Source organism: Diospyros lotus, chromosome 1, assembly GCF_014633365.1.
Source record: "Diospyros lotus cultivar Yz01 chromosome 1, ASM1463336v1, whole genome shotgun sequence".
Classification (NCBI taxonomy): domain Eukaryota; kingdom Viridiplantae; phylum Streptophyta; class Magnoliopsida; order Ericales; family Ebenaceae; genus Diospyros; species Diospyros lotus.
In genome coordinates this window covers 52,762,319-52,779,197 of record NC_068338.1, presented here as the reverse complement: position 1 = coordinate 52,779,197, position 16,879 = coordinate 52,762,319, and the positions used below count along the sequence as shown (strand labels likewise).

Below are 16,879 nucleotides of genomic sequence, written 5' to 3'. Positions count from 1 at the left end.
TATACATGAACTCAGTCAGGTATGATAAAGTCATCACTTATGTTATTAATTAATAGTTGTTAGATCTTTTCAACAATAATGTGATTCTTACTCACATTTATAGTGTGTTTGGATTTCTTACTGACCATATCTCCTCTGTATATCAGCAATGCTCAAAAATCACTGCTACAAGAGAAAAAATGATGACCAAAAGGCTTCGAACACAGCATCAACCCAATATTTATTTTTGTCATGGAGAATGAATGTTGTTTTTAACATTATTATTTGTAATAGGAATAAATTTAGCAACGATAATCTTTTGGTTTCTTTCACCTAAACTGTGGTTGCATCAATCAAAATTTGTAATGATTGAATTGTGGTTGTATGTTATTGTAAAAAGAGACTGAGTCTCTAATACAGGTTCAATGGAAGGAAAACAAGGAAGATTTTGCCAAATTTTTCTAAAATTAAACAAAAAAGATTGTGAAAAGTGCATTGTTCATTTTTCTCTCTCTCTTTATATTTTTTTTATTTATTTCCTTGACTCGTTTGACCTTAGAAATGATCTCTTTTTTATTATGTTTTAAGGGTTGATTGAACTTAGGGTGCACAACAATGAGAAGATTTGATAATCAATCAAGCAATACATGATCAAAGTGTTCTAGATACTAAGCATAATCTTGGACAAAGATGATGTTATGATTATCTAAAAATTGATAGTGAAGTTTATAAACAATAATTTTATATAATGTTTCGCGTATCGGTTTCAATGAGAAATAAAGAAAAGGCCAAAAAAAAAAATCGGGTTTGGTGGGCCACCAAACCCGATTTTGGGCTTAGTTGGCCATCAAACCCAAAAATGTTCGTTTTTCTCTCTCTTTTTTTTATTTCTTTCCGTGACTTGTTTGACCTCAGAAATGATTCTTTTTTATTATGTTTTAAGGGTTGATTGAACTTAGGGTGCACAACAATGGGAAGATTTGATAATCAATCAAGCAATACATGATCAAAGTGTTCTAGCTACTAAGCATAATCTTGGACAAAGATGATGTTATGATTATCTAAAAATTGATAGTGAAGTTTATTAACAATAATTTTATATAATGTTGTGCGTATCGGTTTCAATGAGAAATAAAGAAAAGGCAAAAAAAAAAAAAAATCGGGTTTGGTGGGCAACCAAACCCGATTTCGGACCACCAAACCCGATTTCGGACTTAGTGGGCAACCAAACCCGAAAATGTTCGTTTTTCTCTCTTTTTTATTTTTTTTTATTTCTTTTCGTGACTTGTTTGACCTCAGAAATGATTCTTTTTTATTATGTTTTAAGGGTTGATTGAACTTAGGGTGCACAACAAAAGGAAGATTTGATAATCAATCAAGCAATACATGATCAAAGTGTTCTAGCTACTAAGCATAATCTTGGACAGAGATGATGTTATGATTATCTAAAAATTGATAGTGAATTTTATAAACAATAACTTTATATAATGTTGTGCGTATCGGTTTCAATGAGAAATAAAGAAAAGGCAAAAAAAAAAAAAAAAAAAATCGGGTTTGGTGGGCAACCAAACCTGATTTCGAGCTTAGTTGGCCACCAAACCCGAAAATGTTCGTTTTTCTCTCTTTTTTTATTTTTTTTATTTATTTCCGTTACTTGTTTGACCTCAGAAATGATTCTTTTTTATTATGTTTTAAGGGTTGATTGAACTTAGGGTGCACAACAATGGGAAGATTTGATAATCAATCAAGCAATACATGATCAAAGTGTTCTAGCTACTAAGCATAATCTTGGACAAAGATGATGTTATGATTATCTAAAAATTGATAGTGAAGTTTATAAACAATAATTTTATATAATGTTTCGCGTATCGGTTTCAATGAGAAATAAAGAAAAAGCAAAAAAAAAAAAAAAATCGGGTTTGGTGGGCCACCAAACCCGATTTCGGGCTTAATGGGCAACCAAACCCGATTTCGGGCTTAGTTGGCCATCAAACCCTAAAATGTTCGTTTTTCTCTCTTTTTTATTTTTATTTTTTATTTCTTTCCGTGACTTGTTTGACCTCAGAAATGATTCTTTTTTATTATGTTTTAAGGGTTGATTGAACTTAGGGTGCACAACAATGGGAAGATTTGATAATCAATCAAGCAATACATGATCAAAGTGTTCTAGCTACTAAGCATAATCTTGGACAGAGATGATGTTATGATTATCTAAAAATTGATAGTGAAGTTTATAAACAATAATTTTATATAATGTTGTGCGTATCGATTTCAATGAGAAATAAAGAAAAGACAAAAAATAAATAAATAAATAAATAAAAATCGAGTTTGGTGGGCAACCAAACCCGATTTTGGGCTTAGTTGGCCACCAAACCCGAAAATGTCATTTTTCTCTCTCTTACATACCACAAACCACAACCACATACCTTCAACCATTATTACCAAAAATTTGTAATAATGTCAAAATTACAACACAAACCACAACCTGAACAATACTACTATGTCAAAATTACAAAATATTTTGGCAGTTTCATGCCACTAAACCTGCAACACCACAAACCACAACCACATACCTTCAACCATTACCTTCTACAACAACACAAACCACATAACAATACACTATTTTGTCATGTCAAAATTACAACACAAACCACATAACCTGAACAATACTACTATGTCAAAATTACAAAAAAATTTAGCAGAGTCTACCCTGTTTTCATGCCACTAAACCTGCAACAACACAAACCACAAACCACAACCAACAACACAAACCACCTTCAACCATTACCCTATATAACAACACAAACTACATACCATCAACACAAACCACATACCATCAACCATTACCCTCTACACCAACACAAACTACATGCCGTCAACACAAACCACATACCATCAACCATTACCCTCTACAACAACACAAACCACATAACCTGAATAATAATGTTGCTATGTTTATACAAAAAAACTAAAACTAAAACTAAAATAAAAATATAATATACATCAAGTACTAGTAATCTAAATAAAACTACCCAATATATCAATCTACTACAAATTTGCTATGTCTATACAAAAATATTCCAATCTGTCTACGAAGAGTATAGACATCCGGATTCGGGTCTATCTGCCAGCTACCCTCATTATGCCTAAGGATGTCCTCGATGTATTTGATAACAAAGCATCCGCAGCTGGCACTATATTAGACATACGGGTTAATTATTGTTTCAATTGACAAAATAACCATATATTCACAATATCTCTATAATATTTAAATTATTTACCTGTCCACTTGTTGAGGCACCTTATGAGGATCAGTACCCTCCACATCCCATTCTCTGTCTGAAGTCGTAGTTGCAGATACATGCTTGTAATATCCACTGCTTTTCAGTATAATGGGTAGGAGTTTCGCCAGTGGAGTTACAGCTGCTACCCTAATCCTCCGACTGTCTTCACTCTTGGCGCTAGAGTCGTATAAGAACAGTATTTTATTCTTCAAGCTAATTTTGATAAGAAACCAATGTTGATTCTTGTAGTTACACGGGAGCAACACCTGTTTTCGTACGTTAGTCATATACTATATAAAAATTCATCAAATCAATTAAAGAACACTTACATTGTCGACCGTCCACCAAGGGAGATTCCCTTCATTGCTCCCATCCACAAAACATGTCCACTCCGTTGGGACAATCGCCGTAGAAGGATCAAAAACTTTCCCATTGTCTCCATCATATTCTTGAGTCCAAAAAGTTGATATATATGACTGCAAAATAAAATAAAAAATTTATATACTAAATTGAGATACAACAAAAGAAAAAAGGAGTAATGGTTGCAACACTCACAAATAGCGGAGTCGACATGATAGCATAATTGTCGTTGTATAGAGGACGCGATTGTATACGTCTAAGGCAACACATGTAACTATCAATGTGACGCCCGTCCAACCATTCGCTCATGTCGTCTATGCATCGGAAGTCAGCCGGGGATAGATATTCAAGGTACCCGGTGTCACGACTACAATAACCAAGAATTATAATTTGTAAATGTCAAAATGTATTGTTAATGTAATTCTATATGGGACTAGTTACTTACAAAATGTTTTCTTTGGATGCTATAAACTCAGTGTAACCCTCAGGGGGGTTAAGATCATCGTCCCCCACTTGCGGCACTGCGTCCGACCCCTCCACCGCGACATCGACATTTCTTTTCTTTGATCGAATAGGATCAGTGAAAGGTGTCTTACAAAATTGCGATTTTTTTCTGTCTCGCATAGGTCGCTTGTCGACCCTAACCACATCATCTTCCTGCAACTGTACATAAACTAACTATTACAATATTGTACTTCAAATTCTGATATGTAAACGTATAAATTTGGAACTTACTACGGATGTACATGCTTCGTCGTCGCCATCGTGATGACTAGGATATATCTGATCACCACCTAGGTGCTGCTCATCACCATCATCGATGTGAACTGAGGAATGGTCAATATGCGGACTACATTGCACCCTCTCTAGTTGTAGCAACTGGGCCCTCATTTGACCCATTCCTCGGTCAAAATGTGTCCTCATTTGACCCATTTCTTGGTCAAAATGTATCCTCATTTGTACCATTTCTGTCCTCATTACACTCATTTCCCCGTCAACCCTCCTCAACATCTCTAGCGTTTGAACTAGCATCTCGGTGATCTACAAAAGGCAAACACACAATTTTTTAAACATTGAAAATAATTACGAAAAAAAAATAAAAACCATTATTGTAATAATATCATACCCCGTGCTCATCTGGTCTGTGTTGAGGACTATCAAGGACTCTTGCCTCTTGCTTACATTCTTTATATGTCTTTTTATGTAAAACTTTCTCCTCATCCTTCTCCTGATCCTCCTCCCTTCTCTGCTCATCTCCATGGCTATGTATAGGCTCATCCTCGTCACCACCCTCCTCCTCCTCCCTTCTCTGCTCATCTCCATGGGTATGTATAGGGTCATCCTTGTCACCACCCTCCTCATCCTCGTCACCCTCTCCACCCCCAAATTTGAATACGTACTCTCCGACCAAGTGCTTTGGGTTGAAGGACCTCCAAAAATCCGTTTCCCGCTCATCATCAGTGGGCTCAAGTGTCGGACTCAATCCTCGTACCTACAACATGGTATTATTTAGATAGATATTAACTAAAACAAAAACAAAAATAAATGAAATTTAGATTCAATTGCACACTTACTTCATTCGTTAGACAATCGTTGTAATTTTTTATTTGTGGCCTTTTTTTTTACAACCACTTTCTGCACCTAGGAATGAATGCGCCGGGTAGTGGGATGGCCTATTTATTTTGAATCCATGTAAATTTTTCAATTAACCACCACTGTAAAGAAGAGAGTAAAAAAATTAGTAATAGAAAACAAAAAACGAACAAAGCAAAACAAACATTTAATTATAGACAAATCATATACAAGTAATGTAACACAATACAAAGAGAGTAACTTGTACCAAAAATGCCCACACAAAACCATAAATGTTTATTTTTTTTCCAACTCCACTCAACTTGTCCTCGCTCGTGGCCATTCGAATGTAATGTTGACTCTTACTGTACACGTATGTCCCCCAAGGGAAGGCCTCAAATGCATCTAAATTCTCAACCATAGTCCACAAAAAATCATCCACACGTGCACGCTCATCTAGGCCCAACAATAACAGGTTAACCATAGCAACATAAACCAATCTAAGTACATCATCTGAAACGAAGTCCTCTCTGTTATTAAGTAAGGTTTTGATGTCGTCTCCAGACACTCCTTTATGGTGCTGTGGAAATAATCACGCACGTAAATTGTTCGGGGCACTAGTCCTCATTTCAAGAATTTCTTTATCAATTGCCCAAATCGGAGTCCGGTAATAAGTATGAATTCCTGCTTCCCGTACCTATATGCCAAGCCACCAATCTCGAACCACATTTCATCGTGGCAGGCACCCGGGAATGTCACCTCCCTAACTAGAACATTATATATCAATTGCGGTGCAGTCAAATGGAGTGATGGAGGGATTTTCAAGAAATGTCCTAATGGGCCCTCTAGGAATCTATCCAATAGCTCATATCAGTTTAAAGCAATCCTCATCGTCTCAAGGTGTTTGATCCCGCAATGAGTAGTAACCCGTGTTCCAGACGGTAATGCTCGGTGAGTATGAACATAAGTAAATTGCCTAATTTGTTGGCCAACCATCTGTAAGAAAAAGAAAAAAAACAATACAAGAATAACAATTGTCTTGATCAAGATGACAAAGTGTGCAAGTAGGTGTATTCATTTACTTGTTGAAATAAGATACAATACTGCCAGATATTCAAACTCAAGATCTTATTGAAGCATGTAATAGGCAAATTGAAATTGAAATAAAAATAAAATAAACAAACAATATTTGAAGTAGAATAACATATGAGTAAATTGAGATAGAATTAATATTAATTAACAAGAATCAATTGTAAGAAAAGAAAAATAAAAAATAAAATTTACATTTTTTTTTATTTTTTTTCATTTTGGGCCCGGTTACGGGCTTAGTTTGGGACTAAGCCCGTATCCGGGCTTTGTCCCAAACTAAGCCCGTACCGTCAATAAAGCCCGGATGCGGGCTTCGTTTCAAACGAGGCCCGTATCCGGGCTTCGATGAAGCCCTCGGGCTTCGTCTGCAACGAGCTCGTTGCAGATCGGAGAAGACGAAGCCTGGATACGGGTCTCGTTTGAAATGAAGCCCGTATACGGGCTTTGTATTTACGAAGCCCGAGGGCTTCGTCTTCTCTGACGAAGCCCTCGGGCTGTCTGCAACGAGACGAAGCGACGAAGCCCGAGGGCTTCGTCGAAGAAGATCGTCGACAAGGAAGCTCGAGGGCTTCGTCATCTCCGACGAAGCCCGAGGGCTTCGTCTTCGTTGCAGCGGGCTTCGTCGGAGAGGACGAAGCCCGAGTTAGCTATGCCGGCGGCGATGGGGCTTTGCAAAGCCCCATCGCCGCCGCCGCCGCCCAACCCACCCAACCCAACTACAAAGGAAAACGTTCCTACCTCTTTGGGGTTGCAGGGGCCGGCGGTGCAAATCGGAGCTGGCGGTGGCTGCGATGGTGCAAGTCAGCAGTGGCGGTGGTTGCGGCGGCCGCTGTTTGCGTCGGCGGTGGCATGGAAGATCGGGTAAGGTGCTATCGGGTTTGGAAGACAATCGGGCTTGGTTTGGGGTGGGTGGTGGGTTCCACTAGGTAGAGGGGTAGTGGGTTTCATTTTTATGGTCAGGGTTATTTTGGTCTTTTATGTTTTAATTTTTTATTTTGAATATTTATATAAAGTGTTCGATTTGGTGGGGTCAGAATTGGAAAAGTGGCTATAGGTGGAAATCATTTGTTTGGAAAGGTCTAAAACGTTTTTTCACAAAATAAGAGTTAAAAAGGAATTTACTATTTGTAAAGTAGTTAGTTTGTGCAATTTCCACGTAATAATAACTATAAAAGAAAGTGTTAATTTGAAGTTAGATTTCATGGGTGATTAGATTTCAAGAATTAACAATAACCATGGAAGAAATTAGTTTCTATTGTTTTAGTTCATATATTGTTTGTTTATCATTTTAATTGCGTAATTGATTGTTAATTTCTTAAGTATATTATTAATTTATTATTTTAATTTTATTATTTAAATTTATTATTTATTTTTAATTACTAAGTTAGGTAAGAATAATAAATTTTTTAAATATTATTGATGATTATTTGAATGCATTATGAACTTTATATTTATGTTTGTTTGAATATATTATAAAATTTATATTTATTATTTATGTTTAAACATCTTTTTAAATTTTTTTATATTAAAAATTATATTTACAAAAAAATTCTTATATTTTTTAAATTTACAATTTACTCAGCGTTTCATTTCTTACTTTTTTAGAAAAATACCTATTTTGCATTTTCATTTTCTAACAAAAACATCTCCTATTTCTATTTCCGTGCAACCTGGGTGGTTACTTCCCACATTCCAACACCACCGAAAAGAAGCAAAAATGCCCAACACAAAGAGTTGGCTCAAGTTTATCTATACTGATTAAATTGCCACTGACCTGCGGGAATCTAGCATTTCACAGTAGCTGTGAAGTTTACGGGTATGCTATGGAGAGGGAACTCTAACCAACAGGTTGGAATATGGATCACAATATGACAAGGAGAGAGCCACTATCAGTACAAGCTACCAACAAGCACAACTTTCTTCTACAAGAATCAGCGCCCACAATTTAAACTAAATGGAACATCCTCAGCAGCACTTGAGCATTGATTTCATTTCCCTAAGCAAATTAACTGTAGAACTTCCAACTTGAACCTTAATGTCAATATTTGCCTGCATAAATCATCAGCTAGAGATCTGCAAAACAGGAAAGAAACGGAAATATTACTCAATTTGGAAGCCCAACATCACTAAACAAATACTGATAAAAGCCTATAAAGGGAAATACAAGATGCAAAGTTTGTCATAGTTATCTGTTAGCATAATATGCATGTCATGACCTTAAGGCATGAATCTCATAAAACAGGTGCATGTTCACGATCTTTAATTTGAAAGATTCTTATGTTTCACAGTCTTAATGAGAAAGTTCAATAGTCTCCAACTTACTCTTGGAAAATGTGGAGTAATGTAAGGTTAAGTTTCACAATCTTAATAAGAAGGGGGCTGTTTAGTTGTGGCAAATGATTTCCAGTTTTCAATCTCCAATTTTCTGTGGAGTAATTTTCTGGAAAACCGGGGCAGTTTTCCACAACTGCACCTAAGAGTCTCCAATTCATTCTTGGAAAATTTAGAGTCATGTAAAGAATTCATAATTGTACTTTAATGGAAAAGATTAAAGGCCTCTTGCCGAGCCAAAAAAAATAATAATAATAAAAGCCTCCAATTACGTGGGTTCATTGATGGTTAGAGGCCCAAATTGTCCCCTAAGATCCCTCTGTTCAATCTTCACTCAATCAAGCTTATAAGATTTCCCATCAATAGAATAAGCATCATAGTGAGGAGGGGAGAGACATTACCCCATTCTAGATTCTTAAAAGTGGGTGTCCTATTCAAAAGGAAGTTCATATCAAGAAATTTTGGGTAACTTCCATATGGCAGAAGGTATGTGTTATTTGGTGTCATAAGTTTAAGTCTAGACCCTCAATTCTGTGTTAGTTTTATCTTACATTATATTCTCATATGAAAAACAAGAATAAAACTTTGTTAACCCTTGCAATCAACTGCCAGCAGAACAAAGCTAACTTTGACAGAGCTACAGCTACCTATGTGGTTCCAAAACAGGACTTACAGTAATGGTATAAACATATTCTGAGAACAATGCTAACTCACCCTATGCATTATTCAGGCAATTAAGATAGTAATTGTCTCCAAATCTCTTCTAATTTTTATTTCCATGCCCTCTTTCTTTAATTTCCATTTCACTCAAGGATAATTGTCAGCAGGGGAAATTCCTGCCTATGTTTCAAACACATGGTGCACGGGTGCTCAAATCTCAAACCAAACGGAAAGTCAAACAACAAAAACATCACAAACCTTATTTCCATTAGTTGGGGACGCCATTAGTAAATTAAGCAATGAACTACTTCTATGCATTCAACTGACTGGAAATCACAAGCCTTAATGCCATTAGGTGGGGTATGTCTTAATAAATTAAGCAACGAACTATTTCACCACAAAGCACACCAAGAAATTGTATACAGGAAAAAGTTCACTGCCACACTGACTATGCCGACTTATATAACATTCATAATGCACACACCCATCATTAGTAGTTTTATCCAATGCTACTCATTCACAATCAAGTTTTCCATAAGCATCTGCAGCATTGCAGCCTATTGTGGTTGACAACACAAAAACTAAGTTCCTTATTGCCCCACTCCCCTGTGCCTGATAAATAGCATTTCCTTCATTCTGCAAGACTGCTCTTTGATTGCACACGTTGGACCAGAGAAAGGCCAAGAGGCAAAAGGCCATTTCATTCCAAGAAATTTCTTTAAGACAAGTACTGCTCACCAAATATAGTAGCAGGTTATGGGATGAATGCAAATCAGCATGCAGTGGAGAGTCTATCTGATGTTTCATTTAAAGATTCTTGCATTTCCTTGTGAACAACATCTATAGAAACAGGTTAACCAACCATCCATTCAGTACGATGATGCTATATCTTCTATAAGCAAATCAACAGTTGCAAATTATAGTCGGTTTAAAGATCCCAACAGCTCTATGTCCAAATTTAAGAAGCAATAAACATAATCCACGCACCTTAAACTTTTAGAAGCTGCAATTTGGTAGAAAATGCAATGGCAATCCAATCCGGCAGCGCAGCAGACCACTGGAGCTGATTAATCTCCGACCCGGCGGAGTACATCGTCATTGGATCGATCCCATTCGGACCGGCAACCGTTGGAAGCTCCCAAATGAGCGCTTGCGTATCATCGCTGGCCGAGCAAATGTGCCGGCAACTCTGTGGAGCCCAAGCGATCGCATTCACGCTGGCTCTGTGCCTCTCCAATTCGGCCACCGGCATCGTCGGCGACCGAATGTCCAAGATTACAACTTTGTTACAGTCCATCAAAATCGTCGCCATGTACCTCAAATCCTGCTTGTTCCACGCCAGCCGAAGCAGCGGGGTATCGGGCTGAGGGCTCTCGTAGATGATCGTGGAGTGTTCTTTGTCTCGCAGATCGAATATTCTCACGGACCCATCGGCGGAGACCGACGCGAAAACCCCAGCTTCGCCCCAGGCAATGTCGTAAACCTCCTTATCGTGCGCGATCAACTGGGTCTCGATGACGCCTTTCTCGACATCCCAAATGGTGCAAGTCGTGTCGATGCTGGAGGTTCCGATTCGGCGAGGCTCGACCTCGTTCCAGTCGAAGGAAGTTAAAGGCGCGCAAAACTCGCTGGTCTTGGAATTGTTGAGGACCGAGAGTTGCTCGACGGAGGAGTCCCGGACCTCCCAGAGGCGGAGGTACTCGCCGGAGGAGGCGAGGACGTCAGCGGACTTGCCGGCGGAGGAGGGGCGGAACATGAGCTTGGTGGCGGGGTAAGTGTGATCGAAGGAAAGGGCGGGGTTGGGGCGAATGGCGAGGGTGTCGTCGTCGAAGGAGAGGATGTCGACGTGGTTGGCGTACTCTTCGATGAAGCTGCCGACAGCGATCCGGTGGTGGGCGGCGGAAGGGGAGAGGGCGACGGCGTAGAGAGGGTAGGGCGAGTCGTAGGTGACGAAGTGCTCGGATGATCGGAGGTGGTGGGACTCTAGGGTCGAATTCTCCATGGCTTACTAATTCTGCTGGAGAGTCAGGGTTAGGGTTTCGGTTCTGTTCTTAATCCAATCCCCAATTCCAAATTCCCAATTCCCACCAATTCCACGAAGTTGCATTGCATTGGGATACGTATCATTCTCTTTCTCTGCAACGTAGCTTCCTTCCTTCCTCCCACCAAACTTTCTTGATGGAGCTGCTGACGGCTGGGTTGAATGTTGAATGGTCGTTGAGGTTGGGGGTTGAGATCGAGGCCGCCTCCGTCGTCATCGTCTAGATTGGACTCGTTTCTCTTTACGGCCCGTTTGGATGCTATTAAATTAATTGGCTCGGAAATCAATTTATCCTTCGCTACGCGCCCAGCCCTTCCCAGCCCATCCATTCAAACCGGGTTCGGCTGCCCCCGTAATATTTAACTCTTCTTGGACATAGTGTTAAAATCAGATGACATCGAATCAAAAAATTGAGTTCAATTAATAAGTTGAGTTGGATCTTTGATTCAAAACTAGTGAATCATCCATGCAATACATGGATATGTAAAAAAAATAAAAAATTATCAAAGTAAAAGTTATATAATTTAGTAGTTACAATAAATAAAAATCACAATAAAGAAATAAAGAATAAATAAAATAATCTTGTTATAATCATGAAAATACAACAAAAAGATTACAGATTTTAAAAGATTTCCTTATATACATTCAAGGGTAGACGAACAATTAAAAGCACGTAACCCTATCCCGAAACCATGTAAACAATAAACCTAAATTAACATGTAATACAATAAGCAATACGTAAAAAATACAAAAATTATACAATAACTGAAAAATAAATAAATGATAACCTACCTCTTTATTCTAAAATATGCATTCAAGGGTAGACGTTTTTTTTTTAGATTTTTACATGTATTTGTCTCATATGTGCATATTACACGAACCCTCAAAACTTAATTTTTCTTAGTTGCATTCACATCACTCACTTGACAGAATAGTGGTGCTGTATTATACCAAAAGATCAAATTGGGTAAAAAAATACAGTTAAAATTTACTAAATAAAAATAAAGAAAAAGATAAAATTTGAAAAGAATAATCGAGAAAGGAGATGAGAGGAAATGAAAGGGTTGAACGGAAATGGAGAAGAATAAGAGATAGAGATATTTACTTTATTTTATTAATTTCTCTTTCTTCAAATTCTCCTATTTCTCTCAATTTATCAAATCACGTGCCACCATTAAGTTTCTCTTTTTTTCCCACGCTTTGCCACACAATTTGAATCTTACTCACTTAACATAATTTTCAAAACACAAATTTAATTTGCATTTAATTTCTCCAAGTCTAACATATAGCATATATTCAGAGTAGACTAATGGGAAAAAGGAGAATTAAATAAATGACAATAATCAATTAAGTTGAAAAATAAAAGTATGATATTTAAATTTATAAAAAAATAAATTTAAATTAATTAAATTGTTAGTAAAATAAAGATAATTTAAATAATCAATTAATTATATAAATAATAATAATCAAAATTTCAAAATTAATTATCCATACATGACTTTACATATTTCTCCTAATAATTAATTACTACATTTAAGACAAGTCAAATTTTTAAGGAAGTAAAAAAGAAAAAGTTAAAAAATAAAATTATAACATTTAAGTTATATATAAAATTATAATATTTAAAATTATAAGAAAATTAATTTAAATTAATTAAACTATATATAAAATAAAGATAATTTAAATAATCAATTTATTATATAAATTATAATAATCAAATTTTCAAAATTGATTATCCATGACTTTACATATTTCTCCTGACAATCAATTATTACATTTAAAATAGGTCAAATTTTTAAGAAAGTAACAACAAAAAAAGTTAAAAAATAAAATTATAATATTTAAATTATATATAAAATTATAACATTTAAAAATATAAAAAATAAAATTAAATTAATTAAACTATATATAAAATAAAAATAATTTAAATAATCAATTAATTATATAAATGATAATAATCAAATATTCAAAATTGATTATTCATACATGACTTTACATATTTCTTTTGACAATCAATTACCATATTTAAGACAGATCAAATTTTTAAGAAAGTAACAAAAAATAAAATAAAGTTAAAAAATAAAATTATAACATTTAAGTTATATATAAAATTATAAATTTAAAATTATCAAAAAAAATATATTTAAATTAATTAAACTATATAAAATAAAGATAATTTAAATAAATAAATAATTATATAAATGATAATAATCAAATTTTAAAAATTAATTATACATACACGACTTTACATATTTTTCCTGACAATCAATTACCACATTTAAGACATGTCACATTTTTAAGAAAGCAACAAACAAAAATAAAGTTAAAAAATAAAATTATAACATTTAAGTTATATAAAATTTAAAATTATAAAAAAATAAATTAAAATAATTAAACTATATATAAAATAAAGATAATTTAAATAATTAATTAATTATATAAATAATAATAATCAAAATTTTAAAATTGATTATCTATACATAACTTTACACATTCCTCCTGGCAATCAATTATCACATCTAAGACAAGTCACATTTTTTAAAAAATAAAGTTAAAAATAAAATTATAAAAAAATAAATTTAAATTAATTAAACTATATATAAATAAAAATAAAATAAAAAATTTACTTGACAGTATTACCTAATATCTCAAGATTTCTCCCGATTTAAAAAAGTCTCATTTTTCTATAATTTATTTCAATTAAAATTTTATGCTAATATTTAAAAATTAATAATATGGATAAATTAATAATATTTATCTTGCCTCTTCATATACGAGCATGCTTACACATTCTCTAAATACTATTTAGCCATGGAAAAAATCATTTACATGTTCCAAGAACTATATGTTTTTCTCAAATCTAGACTTAATTAATGACCTATAAAAACTCCATTTCGGGTAAGAAAAAAAATTAAAAAAACATAATAAAATATCAAAATAGTAACTGGAAATGGACGGGAAAAAATTTGACGACTGTTTTGTTATAATATATATATATAGATATTTTAAAAAACAATCTTCCATTTAGTCCGATCCGATCTCAATTTTCTAAAAGATCAAATAAATACACTAATACATATACTACTATATATTAATCGTCAGATCTATAATTTTATTATTATATTTTTATGTTTGTGTCGTCATTTATTTTTTTGTTATTTGAATTATATTTTTATATTTATATTTTTAAATTAATTTAACTCCAGTATTTTTATATTTTTTTCGTGTGATAACTCAAAGGATTAATATTATTGTATCTATATTTTTAATCAATTTAATCTATAAAAAAAAAGTTAAATTAACTCATTTCACTTTATTTTTTTTATACATCAAAATATAAAAATTAAATTAATTCAAAAATATAAATATATAAGTATAATCAAAATAAAAAAAAATCCGAACTACTACAAGAAAAATAGATGAAAGTATAGGAATTAAATTAATTTAAATATATAAATCTAAAAAAATGTAATTGAGATAATAAAAAATTTAAATTATCACATAAAAAAAGGTAAAAGTATAGAAAAATATAAGTTTGACCATATATTAATTGAACCGATCTAATTTTGGTCAAAATATAAGTTTGACCATATTATAATTTTATGTATAACTTAAATGTTATAATTTTATTTTTTAACTTTATTTTTGTTTGTTGTTTTCTTAAAAATGTGACATGTCTTAAATGTGGTAATTGATTGTCAGGAAAAATATGTAAAGTTATATATGTATAATTAATTTTGAAAATTTGATTATTATTATTTATATAATTAATTAATTATTTAAATTATATTTATTTTATATAGTTTAGTTAATTTAAATTTATTTTTTATAATTTTAAATGTTATATTTTTATATATAACTTAAATGTTATAATTTTATTTTTTAACTTTATTTTTTTTTTTGTTTTCTTAAAAATCTGATATGTTTTAAATATGGTAATTGATTGTCAGAAGAAATATCTAAAGTTATGTATGGATAATCAATTTTGAAAATTTGATTATTATCATTTATATAATTAATTGATTATTTAAATTATTCTTATTTTATATAAAGTTTAATTAATTTAAATTTATTTTTTATATTTTTAAATGTTATAATTTTATATATAATTTAAATATTATAATTTTATTTTTTAACTTTTTTTTTTGTTATTTTCTTAAAAATTTGACATATCTTAAATGTGGTAATTGATTGTTAATAGAAATATGTAAAGTCATGGATAATCAATTTTGAAAATTTGATTATTATTATTTATATAATTAATTGATTATTTAAAATCTCTTTATTTTATATATAGTTTAATTAATTTAAATTAATTTTCTTATAATTTTAAATATTATAATTTTATATATAACTTAAATATTATAATTTTATTTTTTAACTTTTTTTTATTTCCTTAAAAATTTGACATATCTTAAATGTGGTAATTAATTGTTAGGAGAAATATGTAAAGTCATGTATGGATAATCAATTTTGAAAATTTGATTATTATTATTTATATAATTAATTGATTATTTAAATTATCTTTATTTTACATACAATTTAATTAATTTAAATTTATTTTTTATAATTTTAAATGTCATAATTTTATTTTTCAACTGAATTGATTATTGTCATTTATTTAATTCTCATTTTTCCCATTAGTCTACTCTGATGTGTTATATGTTGGACTTGAAGAAATTAAATGCAAATAAAATTTGTGTTTTGAAAATTATGTTAAGTGACTAAGATTCAAATTGTGTGGCAAAGCGTGAAAAAAAAGAGAAACTTAATGATGATATGTGATTTGATAAATTGAGAGAAATATGAGAATTTAAAGAAAGAGACATTAATAAAAGAAAGTAAATATCTCTCTATTTTCTTCCACTCCATTCGCGTTCAACCGTTCCATTTATTCTCTTCTCATTTCTCGATTATTCTTCTCAAATTTTAGCTTCTTCTTTATTTTTATTTAGTAGATTTTAACCTTATTTTTTTACTCAATTTGGTATTCTGGTGTAACATAACACCACTATTCTGTCAAGTGACTGATGTGAATGCAACTAAGAAAAATTAGATCTCGAGGGTTCGTGTGGTATGCACATATGAGACAAGTACACATGAAAAAAAAAAAAAAAAAAACGTCTACCCTTAAATGCATATTTCAGAATAAAGAGGTTCGTTATTATTTATTTTTGTTCCTATTATTGTGTAATTTTTGTATTTTTTACCCATTGCTTATTATATTACATGTTAATTTAAATTTATTTTTTATATGGTTTCAGGACAGAGTTATGTGCTTTTAATTGTTCATCTACCCTTGAATGCATATAAGGAAATATTTCAAAATCTGTAATTTTTTTGTTATATTTTTATGATTGTAACACGATTATTTTATTTATTTTTTACTTTTTTATTGTGATTTTAATTTATTGTAACTACTAAATTATATAACTTTCACTTTAATAATTTTATTTTATTTTTTACAATATCCATACATCGCATGAGTGATCCATTAGTTGATAATTTATAGCATTACTCATTTTAATTGGGGTAAACTGTAATTTCAAATTTTGTTGGGGGT

At 32.3% G+C, this 16,879-nt stretch overlaps 2 protein-coding genes across 3 annotated transcripts; both read right to left on the bottom strand.

The window, feature by feature from the left end:
* Positions 1-2,468: 2,468 nt before the first annotated feature.
* Positions 2,469-7,621, bottom strand: LOC127787690 (uncharacterized). Of its 2 annotated transcripts, none has more exons than XM_052315755.1 (9): positions 7,023-7,621; positions 5,198-5,338; positions 4,750-5,115; positions 4,359-4,664; positions 4,069-4,286; positions 3,819-3,990; positions 3,593-3,739; positions 3,261-3,529; positions 2,469-3,173 (listed from the first exon to the last, which is right to left on the bottom strand). In XM_052315755.1, the coding sequence occupies exons 4-9, from the start codon at positions 4,653-4,655 to the stop codon at positions 3,020-3,022; spliced, it is 1,257 nt and encodes a 418-aa protein (XP_052171715.1). In that variant the 5' UTR covers positions 4,656-4,664; positions 4,750-5,115; positions 5,198-5,338; positions 7,023-7,621; the 3' UTR covers positions 2,469-3,019. The 2 variants fall into 2 exon arrangements, with proteins under 2 accessions (XP_052171715.1, XP_052171723.1); XM_052315763.1 differs by lacking the exon at positions 7,023-7,621 and adding an exon at positions 5,464-6,358.
* A 370-nt stretch (positions 7,622-7,991) lies between these two features.
* On the bottom strand, positions 7,992-11,555 carry LOC127787703 (protein TRANSPARENT TESTA GLABRA 1). Its single transcript, XM_052315775.1, has 2 exons — positions 10,263-11,555; positions 7,992-8,357 (listed from the first exon to the last, which is right to left on the bottom strand). Exon 1 carries the CDS (start codon positions 11,275-11,277, stop codon positions 10,264-10,266), a length of 1,014 nt encoding a protein of 337 aa, XP_052171735.1. The 5' UTR covers positions 11,278-11,555; the 3' UTR covers positions 7,992-8,357; position 10,263.
* Positions 11,556-16,879: the final 5,324 nt, after the last annotated feature.

Bases quoted from the DNA above. Each gene is read 5' to 3' on its own strand.
- LOC127787703 (XM_052315775.1), bottom strand. From the start codon at position 11,277: ATGGAGAATTCGACCCTAGAGTCCCACCACCTCCGATCATCCGAGCAC.
- LOC127787690 (XM_052315755.1), bottom strand. From the start codon at position 4,655: ATGCTAGTTCAAACGCTAGAGATGTTGAGGAGGGTTGACGGGGAAATG. The intron at 3,530-3,592 runs GTAAGTGTTCTT...GTACGAAAACAG, and splicing joins CTTGGTGGACGGTCGACAAT to GTGTTGCTCCCGTGTAACTA. The intron at 3,174-3,260 runs GTAAATAATTTA...TGTCTAATATAG, and splicing joins GTGCCTCAACAAGTGGACAG to TGCCAGCTGCGGATGCTTTG.